The sequence below is a fragment of the Saccostrea echinata genome, unplaced genomic scaffold (genome assembly GCF_033153115.1).
Source record: "Saccostrea echinata isolate AGI-Se365-2 ecotype Australia unplaced genomic scaffold, CSIRO_AGI_Sech_v1 ptg000002l, whole genome shotgun sequence".
Classification (NCBI taxonomy): Eukaryota; Metazoa; Mollusca; class Bivalvia; order Ostreida; family Ostreidae; genus Saccostrea; species Saccostrea echinata.
In genome coordinates, this window is record NW_026889751.1 from 26,371,095 (window position 1) to 26,390,456 (window position 19,362).

At 34.4% G+C, this 19,362-nt stretch overlaps 2 protein-coding genes across 2 annotated transcripts in view; one reads left to right on the forward strand and one right to left on the reverse strand.

Annotated features, from left to right (window-relative positions):
* Positions 1–4,089, reverse strand: part of LOC133175760 (putative elongator complex protein 1) — a 30,949-nt gene extending 26,860 nt beyond the window's left edge. The window contains exons 1-4 of the mRNA XM_061310873.1: positions 3,903–4,089; positions 2,602–2,754; positions 2,190–2,271; positions 642–722 (exon numbers count right to left, since the gene is read on the reverse strand). Of these exons, the coding sequence (XP_061166857.1) occupies positions 642–722; positions 2,190–2,271; positions 2,602–2,754; positions 3,903–4,052 (466 nt within the window). The 5' untranslated portion in view covers positions 4,053–4,089. The remainder of the gene's footprint in view (positions 1–641; positions 723–2,189; positions 2,272–2,601; positions 2,755–3,902) is intronic.
* A 3,212-nt stretch (positions 4,090–7,301) lies between these two features.
* Positions 7,302–16,507, forward strand: LOC133202088 (protein fem-1 homolog C-like). Its single transcript, XM_061337872.1, has 2 exons — positions 7,302–7,369; positions 14,459–16,507. Exon 2 carries the CDS (start codon positions 14,459–14,461, stop codon positions 16,493–16,495), a length of 2,037 nt encoding a protein of 678 aa, XP_061193856.1. The 5' UTR covers positions 7,302–7,369; the 3' UTR covers positions 16,496–16,507.
* The last annotated feature ends 2,855 nt before the right edge of the window (positions 16,508–19,362 follow it).

Here is a 19,362-nt window from a genome sequence, read left to right on the forward strand (position 1 = left end):
TTGGAGTTGATCGACATCGTTCGACCAATCAGCAATTGTTTTTTGTAAATGACGATATTTGCGTTCGGGATATATCTTGACTCTTTAATATCGGTTATGTAAAACGCAAGTAAACAATGATCCGTAAGATAACATGCCATTCTATGAATGGCAATATGTTGTCATCCAATTTCTAAAGCAACGTGCAAAATATGTGATTAAGAATCTATACTGAAGATGTAGATTTGCATTTTTACATGTTTAAATAACAAATTAAGATAACTCAATACCTTCTTGTTAATTATTCTTTAAAAACAAAATTTTTTTAAATACGCTCTTTATTTCTGTCGATGACGCAATCTGTGCGTACCTGGTAAGAATCATGATCACGTGACAAAAACAATCCTGTCTTTTGTCAGCACCGTATGCCAAGGGTTTATGAGGAGAGTAGCGTATCAGAAACCCTTGGCTAGCGAAGATGGTCTCACAATTGAAATAAAATCCATATTCAACTACAAAATATTGAATTTTCTGTTTATTACATTTTCTTTGATTTTCTTTTTATGTGATAAAAATATATTTTTATTCAACAAATATTTATTTACGTTGAAAGTAACATAAAATTTTATATTTCTTAGAAAGGAAACTTCAAATATACTTACCTGCCCCAAAGTTATCTGGGTGAATAGATTTCTCTGTTATTGGGTCAAATTCTCTTGTCATCATAATTAATGTGTCTTGTCCTGTTAATAGATTTAAAAATCTTTAATTCCAACTGATATAAAATGTTCTTAGCATTGCTAAACATCCATAAATCTACCAGTTTACCAGTTGTGTACATTGCACAAATGTATTACAGTACTGCACATTTTCTACAGTTCAAATGTATTACAGTACATTTGAACTGTAGAAAATGTGCAAGATCTGAATTTTTCTACTATGTACAATAAAAGTCTTTGCAAATGTTTACAGTATTTTAACTAGAAAACTGACACAGTCAAAAAGGGCCCTGATATGGGCTGTTAAAAGACCTATACATTTAGGCATACACTATTTGATTTATCCCATCACAACAAAAGTGTCATGGATATATATCCAAACAAACAGACAGACATCGTGATTTGACCCTAAACTCTAAAGGTGTTTTGCTCTTACAGTAAAGTACATATGTACAAAATCTGAATACATTTCGTTGAAAACTTTTTGAGTTATCGCGTCACAACAAAAGTGTCATGGATATGCATTCAAAAATAGGTACAGACAGACAGACAAAGTGAAATGACCCCCAAATTTATAGGTGTCTTGCTATTATAGTTAAGTACTTAATAAGTACAAAATTTGAAAACATTTTGTTGAAAAATGTTTGAGTTATTGCATTACAACAAAAGTGTTGATGGACGGACAGACAGACAATGTGATTCCTATGGGGCTCCTGCATTTTCATGCAGATCAAGTCTTAACAATTACTTTTTCTTTATAAGTATGCAATGGCCATGACAACAATTCCAAGACACCTATCCCAGCAAATAATGGTAACCAGCATTAAAACTAAATTTCTTCTTTGTTTCCTTCCTTACTTTATAAATACATTACCAGGTATTCACCTGTAGCTAGGACCTGTTACTTTATAAGTACACTGACACATATTCACCTGTAGCTAGGACCTGTTACTTTATAAGTACACTGACACATATTCACCTGTAGCTAGGACCTGTTACTTTATAAGTACACTGACATGTATTCACCTGTCGCTAGCACCTGTAACTTTATAAGTCCAATACTAGGTATTCACCTGTAGCTAGGACCTGTAACTTTATAAGTACATTGACACGTATTCACCCGTAGCTAGGACCTGTTACCACGGTACTTTATAAGTACACTGACATGTATTCACCTGTAGCTAGGACCTGTTACTTTATAAGTATAATACCAGATATTCACCTGTAGCTAGGACCTGTTACTTTATAAGTCCAATACTAGGCTAGGACCTGTTACTTTAGAAGTATAATACCAGATATTCACCTGTAACTAGGACCTGTTACTTTATAAGTACAATACCAGGTATTCACCTGTAGCTAGGACCTGTTACTTTATAAGTACACTGACATGTATTCACCTGAAGCTAGGACCTGTTACTTTATAAGTCCAATACTAGGTATTCACCTGTAGCTAGGACCTGTTACTTTATAAGTATAATACCAGGTATTCACCTGTAGCTAGGACCAGAATCTCCTGATCCGGACTCCAGGACATTGCCCTGATACCACTACTCACATCTCCAACACTTTCCACCTAGGATAAAAAAAATCGCAATATGAATTAAATGATGATTGTGGCAAGAGAAGTCTTCATAACAATACCAAAGAAAACTGATTTCCTAAAATACTGTAAACAAACTTTTATTTGCATGTGAGAAATATACTCATGAGTTTCAAGATCTTTTTTTTTCAAAGCAAATATTTACTCCATTTATTTAATTGTATATTTATAAAGAGTAATTAATTCTCAGTCACTAAAATTAATACATGTGCAAGAATTTCAAACTGGCAACTCAAGAATAAAAGTTGTCATGATCGAATGATAGTTGATTAACCGCAAAAGATATGAAAAACATTAGTGCACCTGTCCTGATGATACATTCCACAGTAAAACACTCCCTGTATCCATGGCAACACAAACAGATTGCTGGTCAGGGAGGAATTCCATTCCCACAATTCTATTAACGCCATCTGGTGGGAGTTCATCGCACTGGGTAAGGTCTACAACTCCAATGACCTACAGTCAATATAGAGAAACATACAGTAAATCCTTCTTCATTTGCAACGACCTTCTTCGTGCATAAATAAAGGAGACAGTTTGCTAAAAAAAAAAAAAAATTAATTCTCACATATATTTGTATTTACATGTATTTTACAATAACCCAATTTGTGAAAAAAAAATATTTCGCTTATAAATACCAAAATAACTATCTTGCAAAATAGGTGTAGTAAATATTTTGTCATCTACAGTCTAAGTTTTAAATTCTAAGTAAAAATAAACAAAATTTTAACTCATTGGCATTACACCTTTTTAATTGCTTTTTAGATTAGATTAAAAGAATAGAATGCCAAAAGCATTTTTTTTTAAAAAGGGGGCCTACTATAAGAATAAGCATGATAATTTATATGTAGAAGGTTAATAACACTAGTTACCCGGTATGCGATAAGAAATTTATTGCGTAAATATTCCTCATATACCTTTACATGAGTACATATATTTTATTCAGTATAAGGAAAACACTATTGTGGAATCGCAGAAATAATCACTGATGTATGATTTTTCCTCAAAATTCACGTAGGTAACAACACACGTAAAGGACAAGGTATGGATGAATTTGGCACCTTGTTTGATATAAAATCAAAAGACCTAAAATTCTCGAAATTTGCAATTAAAAACTTTTCAATGATGTCGTTTAATACTGATGTGTTTTAAAACCATCATTGATTTTAATTCATAGTGTACACAGAGGCCACATGAAGGTAGTAATTTCGAACATTAATAATTTTATCAAATTTCTTCAAATCTGATGGAATTTTGTCACACTTGTGATACTTATTTCTTTTCACTTTGCTATCTAAGATTTTCATATACAAGTTGTGTCAGAGTGTCAGATACTAGTGCAGGAAATAAGTAAATATGGTAGAAAGGCAAGCCTGGGCTCTGTGTTTTCTGAAACAAAACTTGCCTAAAAATTGATGACAATTTGAATAAAAATAGGAAATGGAAATTAACAAATTTTGCGACCTTCCTGTAATCTCTGTGTATCACTTAAAGAGCAATACATGCACTCATTTTGGGTCAGAGACACATCAAATTAGGGGCCAAAAAGGGGTCTTAGCCTATCTTGTCCTTTCATGTTTATAGTATATCTGTTGAATACCAACTTGTTCAGTTTGAGGACAAAGTCCAACAATGCAGACTGGTGATGCAGCATACACATTACCGGAGTCATAGTCAATACAAACACGCTGTGTATCCTTGAAATGCGAACCAGCATCCAGGTGTCTGTACGACAGCAGCTCCAAATTTCGCATTTTGTCAGATACTTCTTATTCCTCTCGCAGTGAAATGCTGAGATAAATGGGGGAAAATGAGATGTACTATGTATTAAAGAATTGATTAATAAGCTATTAGAACAAAAATTGTTTAAATCAATAGACTTATTAATTAGCACTTCAATGGAAGCATCATTCTTTAAGTATCCTAAAAGTAAAGTGCGATTCAATTTATGTACAACCCACAAACATTGCCTCTGCTTGTTATGTTTGTTTTTTTTTACTATGGTGACTGATTTCTGTCATCCACATAACCACTTCCTTTTAAAGTATTTTGATGTGGATTTATGATATTTATATCCAAAATAAAAAATTTTATTTTTTGCACTGTAAAGGATGACTGCACTTAACGCCTGTTTTTGGGTCTTTTTCGGTTGCTTCTGTTGCTTTTATATCTAAACCTTAATTCACTTTTGTATGTTTATGAAAGAATCCTGCCAATTTGGAACCAAATTTAAATCTCAAAATGATTTTAGACTGTGATACAATAAAATGATTCAATGTTTTTTGTCCTTAGTGCTTTCCAAATATAGTGAATTTACACTTACCTGCCCTTGATTGAACATTAGATATGCATGAGAGGTGGAGCTAACATTGTAAATATGGGTCTAAAATTAGACTTGATAAATAACAATGACATGTTTGAAAAAAGAACGTGATCACTCTTTCCAATCTCCCTCTCCATTCCATATGGCACAAATAGACTTCTGACAAAGGTTTCAAAACGAAACTAACAATATGAGCACGTCAATGTAATTAAAGCATTGTATATCCATGCCAGATGACTTAACGTGTTCGAACACAATGTCCTAGTTAGCACAAAACATGCTACCTTACAAGTCACGTGACGGAATTTAGTATTCACAAAGTTACCTGAGGTAGGACATCACGCGGTTAATTATAATATTCAACATGTCACAATCCTTGGTTACAACACAGAGAGCGAATGTAAGAAGAAGCAGTTTTTTTCTCTTTTTAACCATGAGCGCATGTTTGTCTATTAATCTCCTTTTGACACATTATTATTTATGCAAATATACAACTGCTGTGAAACGGAGAACAATAGACAAACATGCGCTGACTATGTATAAAGTCAGTAAAAAAGTGGGCGTCCTCATTATCGTACGGAGATTCAAGAAATTGTGATGACCCCTGCCTTTGAAAACAGATTCGAACTTCGTAAATACACACTTTTATTAAACGTAATTACATAAAGTTGCAGATTGGATGTTGGCCATTCTTGCAATGAAAAGAAAAATGCTTGTTTTGAAAGTTTATTTTGTCGCAATTTTCGCATGTCCTTAAGTGCAGTCATCCTTTATATCCCATTTGGGATATTATATCCCAAATGGGATATTACATCCCATTTGGGCGAGTGGTCCCAATTAACCTGTAGTACACAGGTACATACATGAATAGTCAAATATTGGCGCCTTTTTGTCTATTTCTCGCAAAAAGACTTTTGTGAAAAACTGCATATAATTTAAATAGTTTTATCAAGCTATTTTGAATAGATTAATAAAGGTATTTCAAGCTACATCAGGTTGGGCACACACCACCAAATGGTCATTTATCCCCCGTTTGGTGGTCAATTGCCCATATCGGAGTCATATTTACTGACCAAATGGTGGTCTTTTTTATTCGAATCCAATTTTTATAAAAATAAAGCAAAGGCGCATTCATATAGGCCTCGGGGAATTTTAGTAAACATATTCCTCGCACAATTAATACAGTTCGATCGATTTTCCATGTGTAATTTCTGTGGAACTTCGTAAAAATGATACCTAAAGCTGTCCATGACGGCGGAACTTCTTGCTTAATCAATCAAAAAAATGTTTTCTTGTGTCTAGTTTAATAAAAATTCTATTTAGACCTGTGGTTTAACTCTTTAGAAGTTAACTTTCAATTGATCTTTGGATCTTCGTCAAAATAAATCTCTATAGAATCCCGTTAAACACGAGCTCCTCATACTTTACTGGTATGGTGGGCACTAATTGCTACAATATTCATTTTTTCTACATTTGAATGTAACATTTATTCTTTATTTACTTTTAGGATGAAGTTGCGATTTCTGTGCGACATTTTGTGGTTTAGTATGCATATTTGTGATGAATCTACTATATTTAATCAATGATTTTGAATAAAAGATTTTGAAGTGACAATTGCAATTATTCTTGTTTTAATTCCAAGAACATCGTTTTGAAGCAATTATTATATCATGATCTCACTGTATATTTTATTTTTATAAAGAATAAAGCCATCGCGTACAAAATAAAACAAAATAAAAGCAAATTCTTCTCTTTCCTTTTATTTTCTAATGGAAAATTGACACTAATGTGCCTCCGTAGTTAAATCAGACTTTTGACCCGGTTCGAAAAAGATCATCATTTTTTGTTGGTTTAAATTATTTGATTGGTTGCCCGGATGATAAAAATAGAAAGTAAGAAACACGATCAACAGGTGCAACAACGTTCGGGAAGGAGAGAAAATTTCTTTTTAAAGTCAAAACACAGAAACATTGTACTTGTTTACGTTGGTGATGGTTTGGTCAAAAAATTGAACGACACTGCGCAAAAAACTCTGCGTTGAATTTCCAATTTTTTTTGTTCATAGTACCGATAAATGTCTGTATTTTATTCCCCACGAGTTAATATTATGCGCCATTTCACCCCATTCCACAGAATTGAACAAAGCGATTTTTCTCTCCCAAATGGTCAGTAAATACCGACTCCGATATGGGCGATTGACCACCAAACGGGGGTTAAATGACCATTTGGTGGTGTGTGCCCAACCTGTACATGTAAATATTAATATAGCTTAATCAAGAGATTGTACTGGACCTTGTAGACAGACAGCTGTCCCTGAAAAAAATGTAGGTTTCTTATCATGTTTTAAATCTACATTTAAATTAATTTAAATTGAAATCAACTTTGTATTAAACTTACTTTTGAGAGGCTGATGATAGAACTGTAGATGCCTCAACTCATGGGCGCAGCCATATTTGTTTCGGCAGGCGTTAAAACTAGTATACCAAACTGTCTATCTAATGCCCGTTTTCGGTTTTTGCTTTTACAATGCTAATTCAAACTTGTTCAAATTTTTATTTATATCCTAGAAAATGATCCTGCAAAATTTATAGAGGTTCTGCAAATCGATGATAAATGTATCAGTAAAAACCGAAATCCGGGATAGTTGGGAGTCAAGGGTACTAGATTTACCGCCTGTCCACAGGCTATAAGCATGCTTTAGGAAAAGAGAAAATCTGACGAAGAAAATCGAGATCTAGCTATGTTGTGGTAATATAGACCTACTCTAAATTCTAATATATACTTGAATTTGATATTTCCTTTATATAAAAGTGGTATTTGCATGTAATTAAAAGAAAAATATCTGTGTATTGAAAATACAGTAAACCATTTCTTACATACATGTATGCATTGTACATGTCTGGTACAATCATTAGATTTAGCTACGTAGCTTGCTTTACCTACATAGCTTTATTTACTTACCTAAAGTATCTTTATTTAGCTACTAAATCAAACATTTCTTAAATTAGCATTTTTCTCAGGATGTGCAGAAAATTGCACTTGATGTATAGTGATAATTTTCAATTTTGAACTCATCTAAAACAGGTCCACTCCAAAAACTATTTCTGCAGGTCTACGTAGCTATTAATAACATGAAAAAACAATATTCATAAAAAAATCTTTCTTGAAGATGTGTCCTTTTCTGTGCAATTTCAAAGTTCTAAAAGTATATACAAAAGTTGTGTCCAAATTCTAGCTACCTAGCTTAATGTAGTACTGACTGTACTGGACCTGTTGTGACATTCCCAAAAATCTATGACTGAGGTTTGCAATCTTATTTCCTGAGGGAATATTCCTTGTCACAAAACATTTACAGACTGTCCAACACCGAACACTCTGAAAAAAAATTAGGACGAATTTTAAAGATAAAAATAAGAAATTTTATGGCCAATTTAGGGCTTAACGCAGGTAGGTTAAGGCTTCCCATAGAAGATCACAGTGCACTTTGTGCCTTCACTTCTCTGAATTACCAAAATATGACGTCATAATTGAAAATCATTGCCTACTTGAGCTATTATGATGGGGAGATCGAGTGTCATGAACTTAACACCTTATTCAAACTGCATGTAAAATGGAGGAGCAATAATGCAAAATTCACATGTTGTGATTGCATGTATAACTATTTTTAAATCTAATATGTCCAAATATTTGAAATATACATTGCTTAAGTACCCTTGATTGAAATTCAGCTTGTTCAAAATGCCTACGAAAAATATACTTTTGAAATGTACTCTGTTTTATACTGTGGTCAGAGGTAGAATTTATTATGTATGTATAAAAGAGTCTGGCCCAGGCGATTAAGGACATAACACAACATAGTTTGAACTTTTATAATTATCTTTTTCCCTGGAGTTGAAGAGTTCCAATACTTAAGGAACTGTGTGCTACATTTTAATGTCTATATATGCTGTTGTACACTTCTCCAAAACAAGCTTGAATAAACAAAACATTGGGAAGGCCATAAAGGTCAATGGGACAATATGGCGCAACTGTCAAAGTTTTTAATGGGCCATCTATATATTCTGATGGGCCATTTTAAGAAAAAAACAAAATGACACATGTGAAATACGAAAGGAAACGTTTTTTTTATTAACCAAATTTTATTTTTTTCCATGTATGCAGTGTAGCACATTTAAAGGAACCCGCAAACAATATAATTTTCTCGTATTTTGGGTAAATAACGTCAAAATTTCAATTAAACATTGGAAATGAGTGAGGTAATGTACTTTTGTTGCCCTAGGTAAAGCGCTTCATGTAACAGGAAGCAATTTTTGCCAGGTTTTAACCAATGAGATTTGTTGTATTAAAATGATTGCATTTAAAACAAAAATAAAACAAGCAAGAATTTCGACGTATGAAATATATTTCCAACTTACATCGCTTAAATTTGAATGCGCACCTTGGCGCCACCAGTGGTTAATTTAATGCACCAATTTTCACTTCAATGCAACTATGGTGCATGGCGCAAGACCCTCCCAATCACTGAACATCTAGAATACATGTGAAGTAATTTTTGCATATTTTTCTTTGAATTATACAAGAATTTTCATCAATTGATATCTTTTCAAAACCCCTGGTAATGCATGCTGATTTTTTGTCTATGAACATCTGATAGCACAATAATCAGGGCTCTCACACCACTTTTGGGGACTGGGGCTGTTCAAATTGGGGAAAATTTTCGTCCTATTTGGAAAAATTGGGAAAATCTGGTTCCATATCAAAGCCGAATCAGCTTACGAATTTGGGTTACATGCACTGATTTATACAGTTCAACGCAGAAATAGTTTGTTTCACTTTTACTTGTTGGCGATAAAGTTTCATTGATTAAGATTTTTAAAAAAAATAATTTGCCATAAAAGAATTGGGAAATTTACACTTTGCTTTTGGGAAAAAAGGTACCTTTTTTGGATTGGGAATGGGGCCGTTCAACGGCCCCATTTATACAGAATCGAGAGCTCTGATAAATGGACAATATTACATACTGAAATCCATATCATATGTCATATCAGCCCAAGTGGCCCCATATCAGCCCAAGGGCTGATATGGGGCCCCATGGCTGATATGACATATGATGTGGATTTCAGTACGTAGTATTCTATTTATCACATATATATTTAAAATACTTTATATGCAAGTTCACATAAAGTCATTTAAGAATGCTTCATGCATGTTTATGACCTTTTTCTTTAAAATCTAATAGAGCCAATTTTGGATCTTTAAAAACAAATTTAGTCCACAAATTTTAGTAAAAAATTATTTTACATGTGTATTTGAGTAAAATCAAGTTTATTAACTTTTTAACTTTATATAAACATTACTTCCGGTTTGATATGGATTTTTGCCCACCGGTCCGATACGTGATATGGATTTTCGGACTGGTCCTTGATATGGGGTATTGTAACATCACCCAAAGCACTCCGTGCAGAATCAGTGTATTTAGTACTAAGTATATGATAAATTGCAATATTTGATGGCATATTGCGGTAAATATTGTGATATATTGCATTGCTGTCCATTTTTCTTAAAGTTTGGAGTAAACTGGATAGACGTGTACTTTTTCATTCCAATTAAACCAAAATACCCTATCTTGGTTCTGATCATCTAGCATTAGAGAATGATTGCTATCCACTGGTTGCATAGTTCCCTGCTGAATTAGGCCTGGTAGTCATAGTTATTTGCGTCGGAGATCAACATGTTTACTGTTTACATGTAATTTTTGCAAAAACAGTCTAGAGGTCCTTACTTTATAATATCTCACTGTGTAAAAAAATTGTCACAGATACTTCCAGATTATTTGGCTTGCATATCTCAGCTTTCATTTTTAGGTCACCTGAGTCACTCAGGTGACCTATTGCTATCTGTTTTCGTCCGTCGTCGTGCGGTTGTGTGGGTGTGTGTCGTGAGGGTGTGTGTCATGCGTAAACTTTTTCACATTTTCGACTTCTTCTCTAGAACCACTGGGCCAATTTCAACCAAACTTGCCACAAAGTATCTTTGGGTAATGGTGATTCAAGTTTGTTCAAATGAAGGGTCAAGCCTTTTTCCAAGGGGAGATAATTAAGAATTAGTGAAAAATTAATGGCATCTTTTAAAAATCTTCTTCACAAGAACCACTAGGCCAAGAAAGATGAAACTTATGTGGAAAAATCCTCAGATAGTGTAGATTCAAGTTTGTTCAAATCATGACCCCCGGGCATAGGGTGGGGCCACAATGGATGGTCAAAGTTTTACATAGGAATATATAGGAAAAATCTTTAAAAATCTTCTTCTCCAGAACCACTGGGCCAAGAAAGATGAAGTTTGTGTGCAAACATCCTCAGGTAGTGTAAATTCAAATTTGTTCAAATCATGACCCCCTGGGGAAGGGCGGGGCCATAATGAATGATCAAAATTTTACATGGGAATACATTGGAAAAAACTCCTCCTCCGGAACCACTGGGCCAAGAAAGATGAAACTTATGTGGAAACATCTTCAGGTAGTGTAGATTCAATTTTGTTTAAATCATGATCCCTGGGGGTAGGTTGGGGCCACAATTGACAATGGAAATTTTACATTGGAATACACAGGGAAAATCTTTAAAAAAATTCTTTTCTCAAAAACAGCAAAGCCATGATTGGATATATTTACGTGGAAGCATCCTCAGATATAGTATAGATTCAAGTTTGTTCAAATCATGACTCTGGGGATAGAGTGGGGCCACAATGGACGATCAAAGATTTACACATGAATAAATATGAAAAATCTTTAACAATCTTCTTCTCAAGAATAGCAAAGCCATGATTTGTCTTATTTATATGGAAGCATCTTTGGGTAATGTTAATTCATATTTGTTCAAATCTTGACCCCCTGGGGTAGGGAGGGGGCACAACAGGTGATCAAGTTTTAGTTAGGAATATATAGGAAAGATCATTTAAAAATCTTCTCAAAAACAACAAAACCATGATAAGTCATTATAATATAATTTAAATTTGGTTGTAACGCATCATTTGATTGGATAAAAAATTAATATATATTGTATAACCTGGGTTTGTTTTTGCAACTTTCAATTTATACTCTATGGATCCTCTATGGATTGTTGTTTTATACTCAGGTGACCGTTAAGGCCTTTGGGCCTCTTGTATTTTTTTAACGTATGTGTACTCCAACATAAGACTCAGAATTAAAGCATCACAATCAAGAAGATTGTTCTGCCATTTTCATAAACAAAAGCATGAAATCGTAAATTGTTTAGAGTAAGTATTCTGGAAAAAATATACTAAAATTGTTGAATTAAATTTACAATGTTTTCCTCGTAATATATATTAATCCTTCATATTCCATTCTTAATTAGCTCACCTGAGCTGAAAGCTCAAGTGAGCTTTTCTGATCACATTTTGTCCGTCAACTTCTGTCTGTCGGTCTATCTGACCGTCTGTAAACTTTTCACATTTTTGACTTCTTCTTAAGAACCACTGGGCCAATTTCAACCAAACTTGCCACAAAGCATCCTTGGGTAAAGGGTATTTAAGTTTGTTCAAATGAAGGGCCATGTCCTCTTTCAAGAGGAGATGGTTAAGAATTAGTGAAAATTTGGTGGTATCTTTAAAAAGTTGAAACTTATGTGAAACCTTCATTACATAATGTAGATTCAAGTTTGTTCAAATTATCACCCCCTGGGGTAGGGTGGGGCCACAATGGGGGATCAAATTTTACATAGGAATATATAGGAAAAATCTTTAAAAATCTTCTCAAGAACAACAAAGCCACGATTAGTGATACTGATGTGGAATCATCCTCAGGTAGTGTAGATTTAAGTTTGTTCAAGGCATCCTCCAGTAGTACGGTGGGGCCACAGTGGGGGATCAAATTTTGATATGAAGTATGAATATGGAAGCTTCCTCAGAAAGTTTAGATTCAATTTAATTCAAAACATGGCACGTGGGGGTAGGGTATGCCTAGAACAGGCGATCAGAGCTTTACATATTAATACATAGGAGAAGAAATCTACTGACGAAGAACAGCAGGGCCATATTGACTCAGGTGAGCGTTGTGACCCAAATGGCCTCTTGTTTTTAAACACTATAGCAATGTCTATATAAAAAAACTTTAAAAACTTTAAAACAGCCGAGTAACCAAGTTTTGAATTCAGATACACCATATTTAGTGTTTATGAAATACTTCCAGTTAGCATATCGTCAATACCGGTAATGAAAAAAAAATTTGCGATATATTATCTTTGGGTTTAATATTGCAATATACTGATATATTGATAATATTGCACACTCCTATTAATCGGCTGTGCCAAAGCAGAGTAGTGAAACACTTCAAAAAAATTATAAATGACCGTCACGTGATCAACAATGATACCAGATGCGCGTAAAAATGGTTGCCTATGCGTAGTACATTAAAGTAACATAACTGCGATTAATATTAAAGAACTTCATAACTGGAGCTCTCAGGTACATTTTTAAAAATAAATTATTGCTTGAATTAGAGAGCTTCAAGCTGTATTTAAAAATAAATGTAACAGGAGAGGGGAAAATGCATGGCTGGACTAGGAATCGAACCCAGAACCCCTGCATCACTAGTCAGGTGGCTTATTTACTGAGCTGTCTAAACCATTACTTTCCACCCTCCTTAAATTGTCTTCACCATTGAAGACACAACTTAATTTCTTATTCCCCCTGGCAGGATTTTCACCTGCAAATCCAGGGGTTTTCAATGGCACCAAATCTCTAACAGGAAAGAAAAACAAGGTATGGAACCTGGGACCCAGTGCATCACTAGTCAGGTGCTCTTCTGAGCTACCTAGGCTGTTATTCGTAGCCCAAAACATTACAGTCCTCCCTAAATTGTATTTGTTCTCAAAGACACAACACAAGTTCTTATATATGCCCCTGGCAGGCCTTTCACCTCAGGGCTCTTGCACCACTTTTGGGGACTGGGCCTGGGCTGTTCAAATTGGGGAAATTTTTGTCATTTTGGGGAAAATTGGGAAAATCTGATTCCTTATCAAAGCCGAATCAGCTTACGAATGTAGGTTACATGCACTAATTTATACTGTGAGTTCAACGCAGAATTAGTTTGTTTCACTTTCACTTGACGTTTGCAATTAAGTTTCATTGATTAAGATTTTTAAATAAAATATTATGCCATAAAAGAATTGGGAAATTTATACTTTGCTTTTGGGAAAAAAGGTACCTTTTTGCATTGGGAACGGAGCCGTTCAACAGCCCCAATGATATAGAATCAAGACCTCTGCACCTGCAAGTCCAGGGGTAGTCAGTGGCAATGACTCTATAACAGGAGAGGAGAAAATGTATGGCAGGACTGGGGATTGAACCCAGGACCCCTGCATCACTTCTCAGGTGCTCTACCTACTGAGCTACCCAAGCTGATCCACAGCCAAAACCATTACATGTACATAAAGTTATGCCTTTAAGTTTACCTAACCAAAAAGAAAAATAAATTAAAAAAAAAGTTTTAGGGAATTTTATGGTACATCAGTGAAATTAAAATTCAAAGGTGTGAATATGATTATAAAAACAATACGAACAATGAATAATGGGTTTAGTGATACAGAATTTGAAACTTGTTTCAGTGTACATGTACGGTGATGTACCTATAAATACATCGACTGCTTTACTAATTAAGATAGGCACAATGTAAGACATGATGATTACGTGTAGTTCTAGATCTATGGGAATGGATAAAAAGCCATCTACATGTATATGAAATAATTAAATTTAGTATATTTATCTAATTATGAATATACATGTATGTAAGATATTTAAGTATGAATTTAAAATATATTTCAGATGCACACTCTCCTGAAAGAGATGGCAGATGAGACATTTCAAAATGTTTTGGAGGTATACAAACAGAAGAAAGTTATCATTTCAAAAGCACATTCCATTGGTCAGTTTCGATTGGGAGAAATTGAGAAAGCTCTCTGTGGCATTCATGTCGTGGGTGAAGACAGATGCTATTCTAAGTGTTTGGAGCATCTTGAGAATATACCAGACTTACCTGATATTGACGTCACTGAGGCAAGAAAAATCTTCCTTCATCAGTTTGTGGAAACTTCTAGGTCAAATTTGTATTTGTGTCATCTTGGACATAACCTGTATGTGAATGCCTTGGTGGATAAAAACCAGGAGGTTCTGCAAAAACTCCACAGTGACTACCATGTAGATTTTTCTTTGTTTGAAAACCCTCTTCATTTGGCAGTGGAGTGCCGTCTACTTCCTATGATGGGATTTTTAGTGAACGAAAAGGGAATGGATGTGAATTGTGTTGACATCAAAGGTAACACACCACTGCATCATTTGATGAAGTATCGTCAGCAGGTTATTTTAATTTTCAGTTTTAATTCTAGCATGTCTGATAATGCGAGATATGACAACAGCTCAAGAACTGAAGTTCTGCAATTTTTAAAGAACAAGGGTGCCAGACTATCAGTTCGTAACCAACAAGGAAGAACACCTCTACAGTATGCTATTGTAGATCAACACATTACAGACATTAATGAGTTCATTGATACGTATAGTGATTTCAGCGATTTCAATCCTGAAACTCGTATAGAAATCTTGGAACTTGTAGCAGCAAAGCAGATATTCAGTGATAATGAGGAGGACTCTATTGGAGGAGTAAAAACCTATAAACTTGCTTTAGGTGAAAGAAGAAAACACAATATTCCAAATACTAGGAAAAAGCCACCACAGGAACATTTCTTTGAAGATATTGTAGAACCAGATACAGAAAATTCAGAGTTTTTGAACTTAATCTGTGCTGCAGGAGAAAAGAGGAAACGACTCATTCTTGGCCTTCTGATTTATGAAAGAATTTTAGGATGTAGACATTTTTGTTTTCTGAAGGAAAGTTATAGATATCTATTGCATTTAAAATCAGGACTTTTTGACGGAAGTGTATCTACTCATCACATTTTGCAGAGTTTGACATATTATTTCAATTTCTTGAAAAATGAAAAGGTGTTTAAGGAACGTGAGAAAAGGCCCAGGGATTGTTTTGATCATTTTGGTCAAGAACCGTTCAGTGTTGAAGAAGTGGCCGATTTGCTAACATTTTTTGACTTCGAAAGAATCAATTACCTGTTCACAAAAGAAGAACTTCTGGATCTGTTGTTGTATGTTTATGTTTGTGTATTCCAGATAAAAATTGATCAGGATGAAATACCAAGTGAAAAAGACAGAGTACATTTGTTTCATTTTTTAGACATTATCTTATCAAGGCCATTAACAGAAAAAAATGAATTCACTTTGAGGAAGGCATTGAAAACCCTCATCAGTGCAGGGAATGCTAGTAAGCGTGGACAAGTGGGATTAATACATAGTATCGTGGATCCCATGTTGACACTTAGGGGGGAATATTACGTGTATGTCTTTAATCATGGTCCAGAAATCTTGGAAAGGCTCTTAGATTGCGGCGCGTCTATTCATGAATTGGACGAACAAAACATGAATATCCTCCAATGTTTTTTTACAAATAGCATTGAAAACTTCAATCAAGAGTCATATGAACTTTTTTCTGCAGATGAAGTTGAAAATTTCAACAAACAATTAAGAGAAATTGTAAACATTGCTGTTGAAAGAGGTATACATGTAGATCAAGGATTTAAGATTAGAGAATTAGGGCAAACAGTTTTTAAAACTGTTTTGGATCAAGCTGTGGGCACAGAATTTTATCCTATTGTGAATAATCCCAAGTACAGAAGTCTGAAATGTCTTGCAGCATCTGTTATTATAAAGAAAGACATTTCGTATAGAAATGAAGTTCCGACAGAGCTTATTCATTGGATTGACTTTCACATGGGAAAAAGAGAATTTTATAATTAAATTCATTTCTTCAAGTTTTTTCCCCATTATCATGATTATCCGTCATTTACAATGATGCAAAGCCTTAACTAAAATTTTAAAAGCCTCTTTTCTTTGTTTTTTCATTGAACATGGGTAGTAAACATGTTGATGTGTCAAATAAAAACCGTTTGGAGGAATGGCAAAACAAATTTATATAGTCACTACTGGTATTTTCTAGATTAAAGTTTTCATGATTTGAATAAAAATTATTTGAAGAGTGAAATTTTATTATTTTTTGAAAGATGTGAATTTCTCATATCATGAAATTGACGAAAATTAAACCTTCACAAAAATTAGTGATACAGTAACTCTAAAATTGATGTCTTCAACAACGATTTTCTTAATATTTCACCAGTAGAAATTAAAGATACAATGATCTCGTCAGCATGTATATTCTATCGCTAAGTCGAAAGTTGATTGACATTTTTCATATAAATTGTTAGGCCATTGTTTTCAAACAAAATTTTTACCGATCCCCCCCCCCCCCCCCCCAAATCCGATTATGAGAAGGAGGACATGGCAGGTGTGACTGATTGACAGGGTATGCTTTTGCCTCCATGGCTTCTGATCCCTGCACCCACTTCTGATGTTTATAGTTCTAAGTCAATGTTTACTCCTCTCCCAAATTGTTGTTATCTTCATTTTATTAGGTTACCTGAGTCACAGGTCACCTGAGTCACTCAGGTGACCTATTCCTATCCATTTTTGTCTCAAGGTGCTTTAACATTTTTAACGTCTTCTCTGGAACTGCTAAACCAATTTCAATCAATTCTGGCATACAGCATCTATGGGTGAAGCAGAACAAAATTGTGAATTTCATGGTCCCTGCCCCCTTGGGGTCTAAGGGGTGGGGCTAAAACCACCAAAATTAATGCAATCTTTAAAAATCTTCCTCTTTACTTCTGGACATCAAGCAGTCAAACTGGTAGCATGATTGTTAGGAGCATTGAACCCTCTACCAAAATTGTGAAATCCATGGCCCCTGGGTCAGGGGTAATGGTGTAATGGTGGGGCTCTATTGATTATATAGTGAAGATGCATCAATTAGTTCTTTTAAATTGTTTTTTTTCTGCTCTTGGGTACTATTTAAACAAGAGGTCCTAGGGTCTTAATGCTCTTGGGTACTATTTAAACAAGAGGTCCTAGGGTCTTAATGGTCACCTGAGTATAATGTAACAATCAAAACAAAATAAGCTGATAAATTAAGCTATGTTGCCCAAAAGCAAGAGAAACAGGATGATCAGGGATCAGCAAAATATTAATTTAGTACTCCATATCAAATCTCAAAGTTGATCTATTTATTTGCCTATTTCTTTCCCACATTTTTCACTATCCTCATGCAAATTAAAGAAAACAATAGTTTTAAAACACTATTAGTGAACACATTTCATTCCCCCTCACATTGGCCTCTCTTATTAGTTTTTGAAGATTATTTATTGTACAAAGATACAGTTTTTTGTCCCACTTTTATTTATCTATTATTTAAAAGTTTACCTGACCATTAAAACTATGAATGTACTTTTGTATTAAATATTATAAAATTTCTTGTATAATTCCATTATTCAATTGACATTTTAAGTTAATTATTTACAATGATTAACTATTACAGGTGAATAGCAAAGGAGAATAACTTCTTTGAGTAGAAATTAATAATCTGACCAAAGGGTACAGAATTTCAAAATCTGGTAAAAACACCCTTGCTTATTACAACTTCATATATTTTATTTGCCTCCTAGATGTCCAGGAGCAGAGAAAAAGATTTCACTATAGATTCAATATAGCCCCACACTAATACCAAAGCCGCTGATCCAGGGGCCAAAATTTTGCAATTTAGGAAGAGGTACTCTTCCTTATCATAACCATGCACTTAGCATGTTTCCATAATAACAGTGGGTAGAGAGGAAGATTTTCAAAGAAAAAATGTATTTCAAGTATATACTAGTTACACTGATGCCCCGTATGGCAGCTTATGGCGAAGGTTAAAGTTTCTCAAATGCAAGTCAAAATCCAGGCCAAAAGATACAAAATGTTGGTACCCAAAGAAAGGTCTTGTCTCAAGGAATATACCTTTGAAATTTGAAAGCCCTAGCTGCAACTGTTCAAAAGTTATGGCCAAGGTTAAAAGTTTTTCAAAAGTTGGTCAAACTCCTATGTCAAGGTCAAAGGGTCAAAGTTGTTGGTATCCAAAGGAAGGTCTTGTCACAAGGATTACATATGTGAAGTGTAAAAGCCCTAGCACCAACTATTTAAAAGTTATGGCCAAGGTTAAAGATTTTTCAAAAGTAGGTCAAACTCTTATGTCAAGGTCAAAGTGGTGGGTATCCAAAGGAAGGTGATGTCACAAGGATTACATATGTGAAGTATGAAAGCCCTAGCATCAACCATTCAAAAGTTATGGCCAAGGATAAAGTTTTTCAAAAGTAGGTCAAACTCCTATGTCAAGGTCAAAGTGGTTGTTATCCGAGGGAAGGTGATGTCACAAGGATTACATTTGAGAAGTATGAAAGCCCTAGCATCAGCCATTTAAAAGTTTTGGCCAAGGTTAAAGTTTTTCAAAAGTAGGTCAAACTCCTAGGTCAAGGTCAAAAGTTCAAAGTGGTTGGTATCCAAAGGAAGGTCTTGTCACAAGGATTAAATATTTGAAGTATGAAAGCCTTAGCTCCAACCGTTCTAAAGTTATGGCCAAGGTTAAAGTTTTTCAAAAGTAGGTCAAACTCCTAGGTCAAGGTCAAAGGATCAAAGAGGATGATATCAAGTGAAAGTTCATGTCACAAGGATTACACATGTGAAGTTTGAAACCCCAAGCACCAACTGTTCAAAAGTTATGGCCAAAGTTAAAGTTTTTT

Excerpts from the sequence above, each read along its gene's own strand:
- LOC133202088 (XM_061337872.1), top strand. The coding sequence starts at position 14,459 with ATGCACACTCTCCTGAAAGAGATGGCAGATGAGACATTTCAAAATGTT.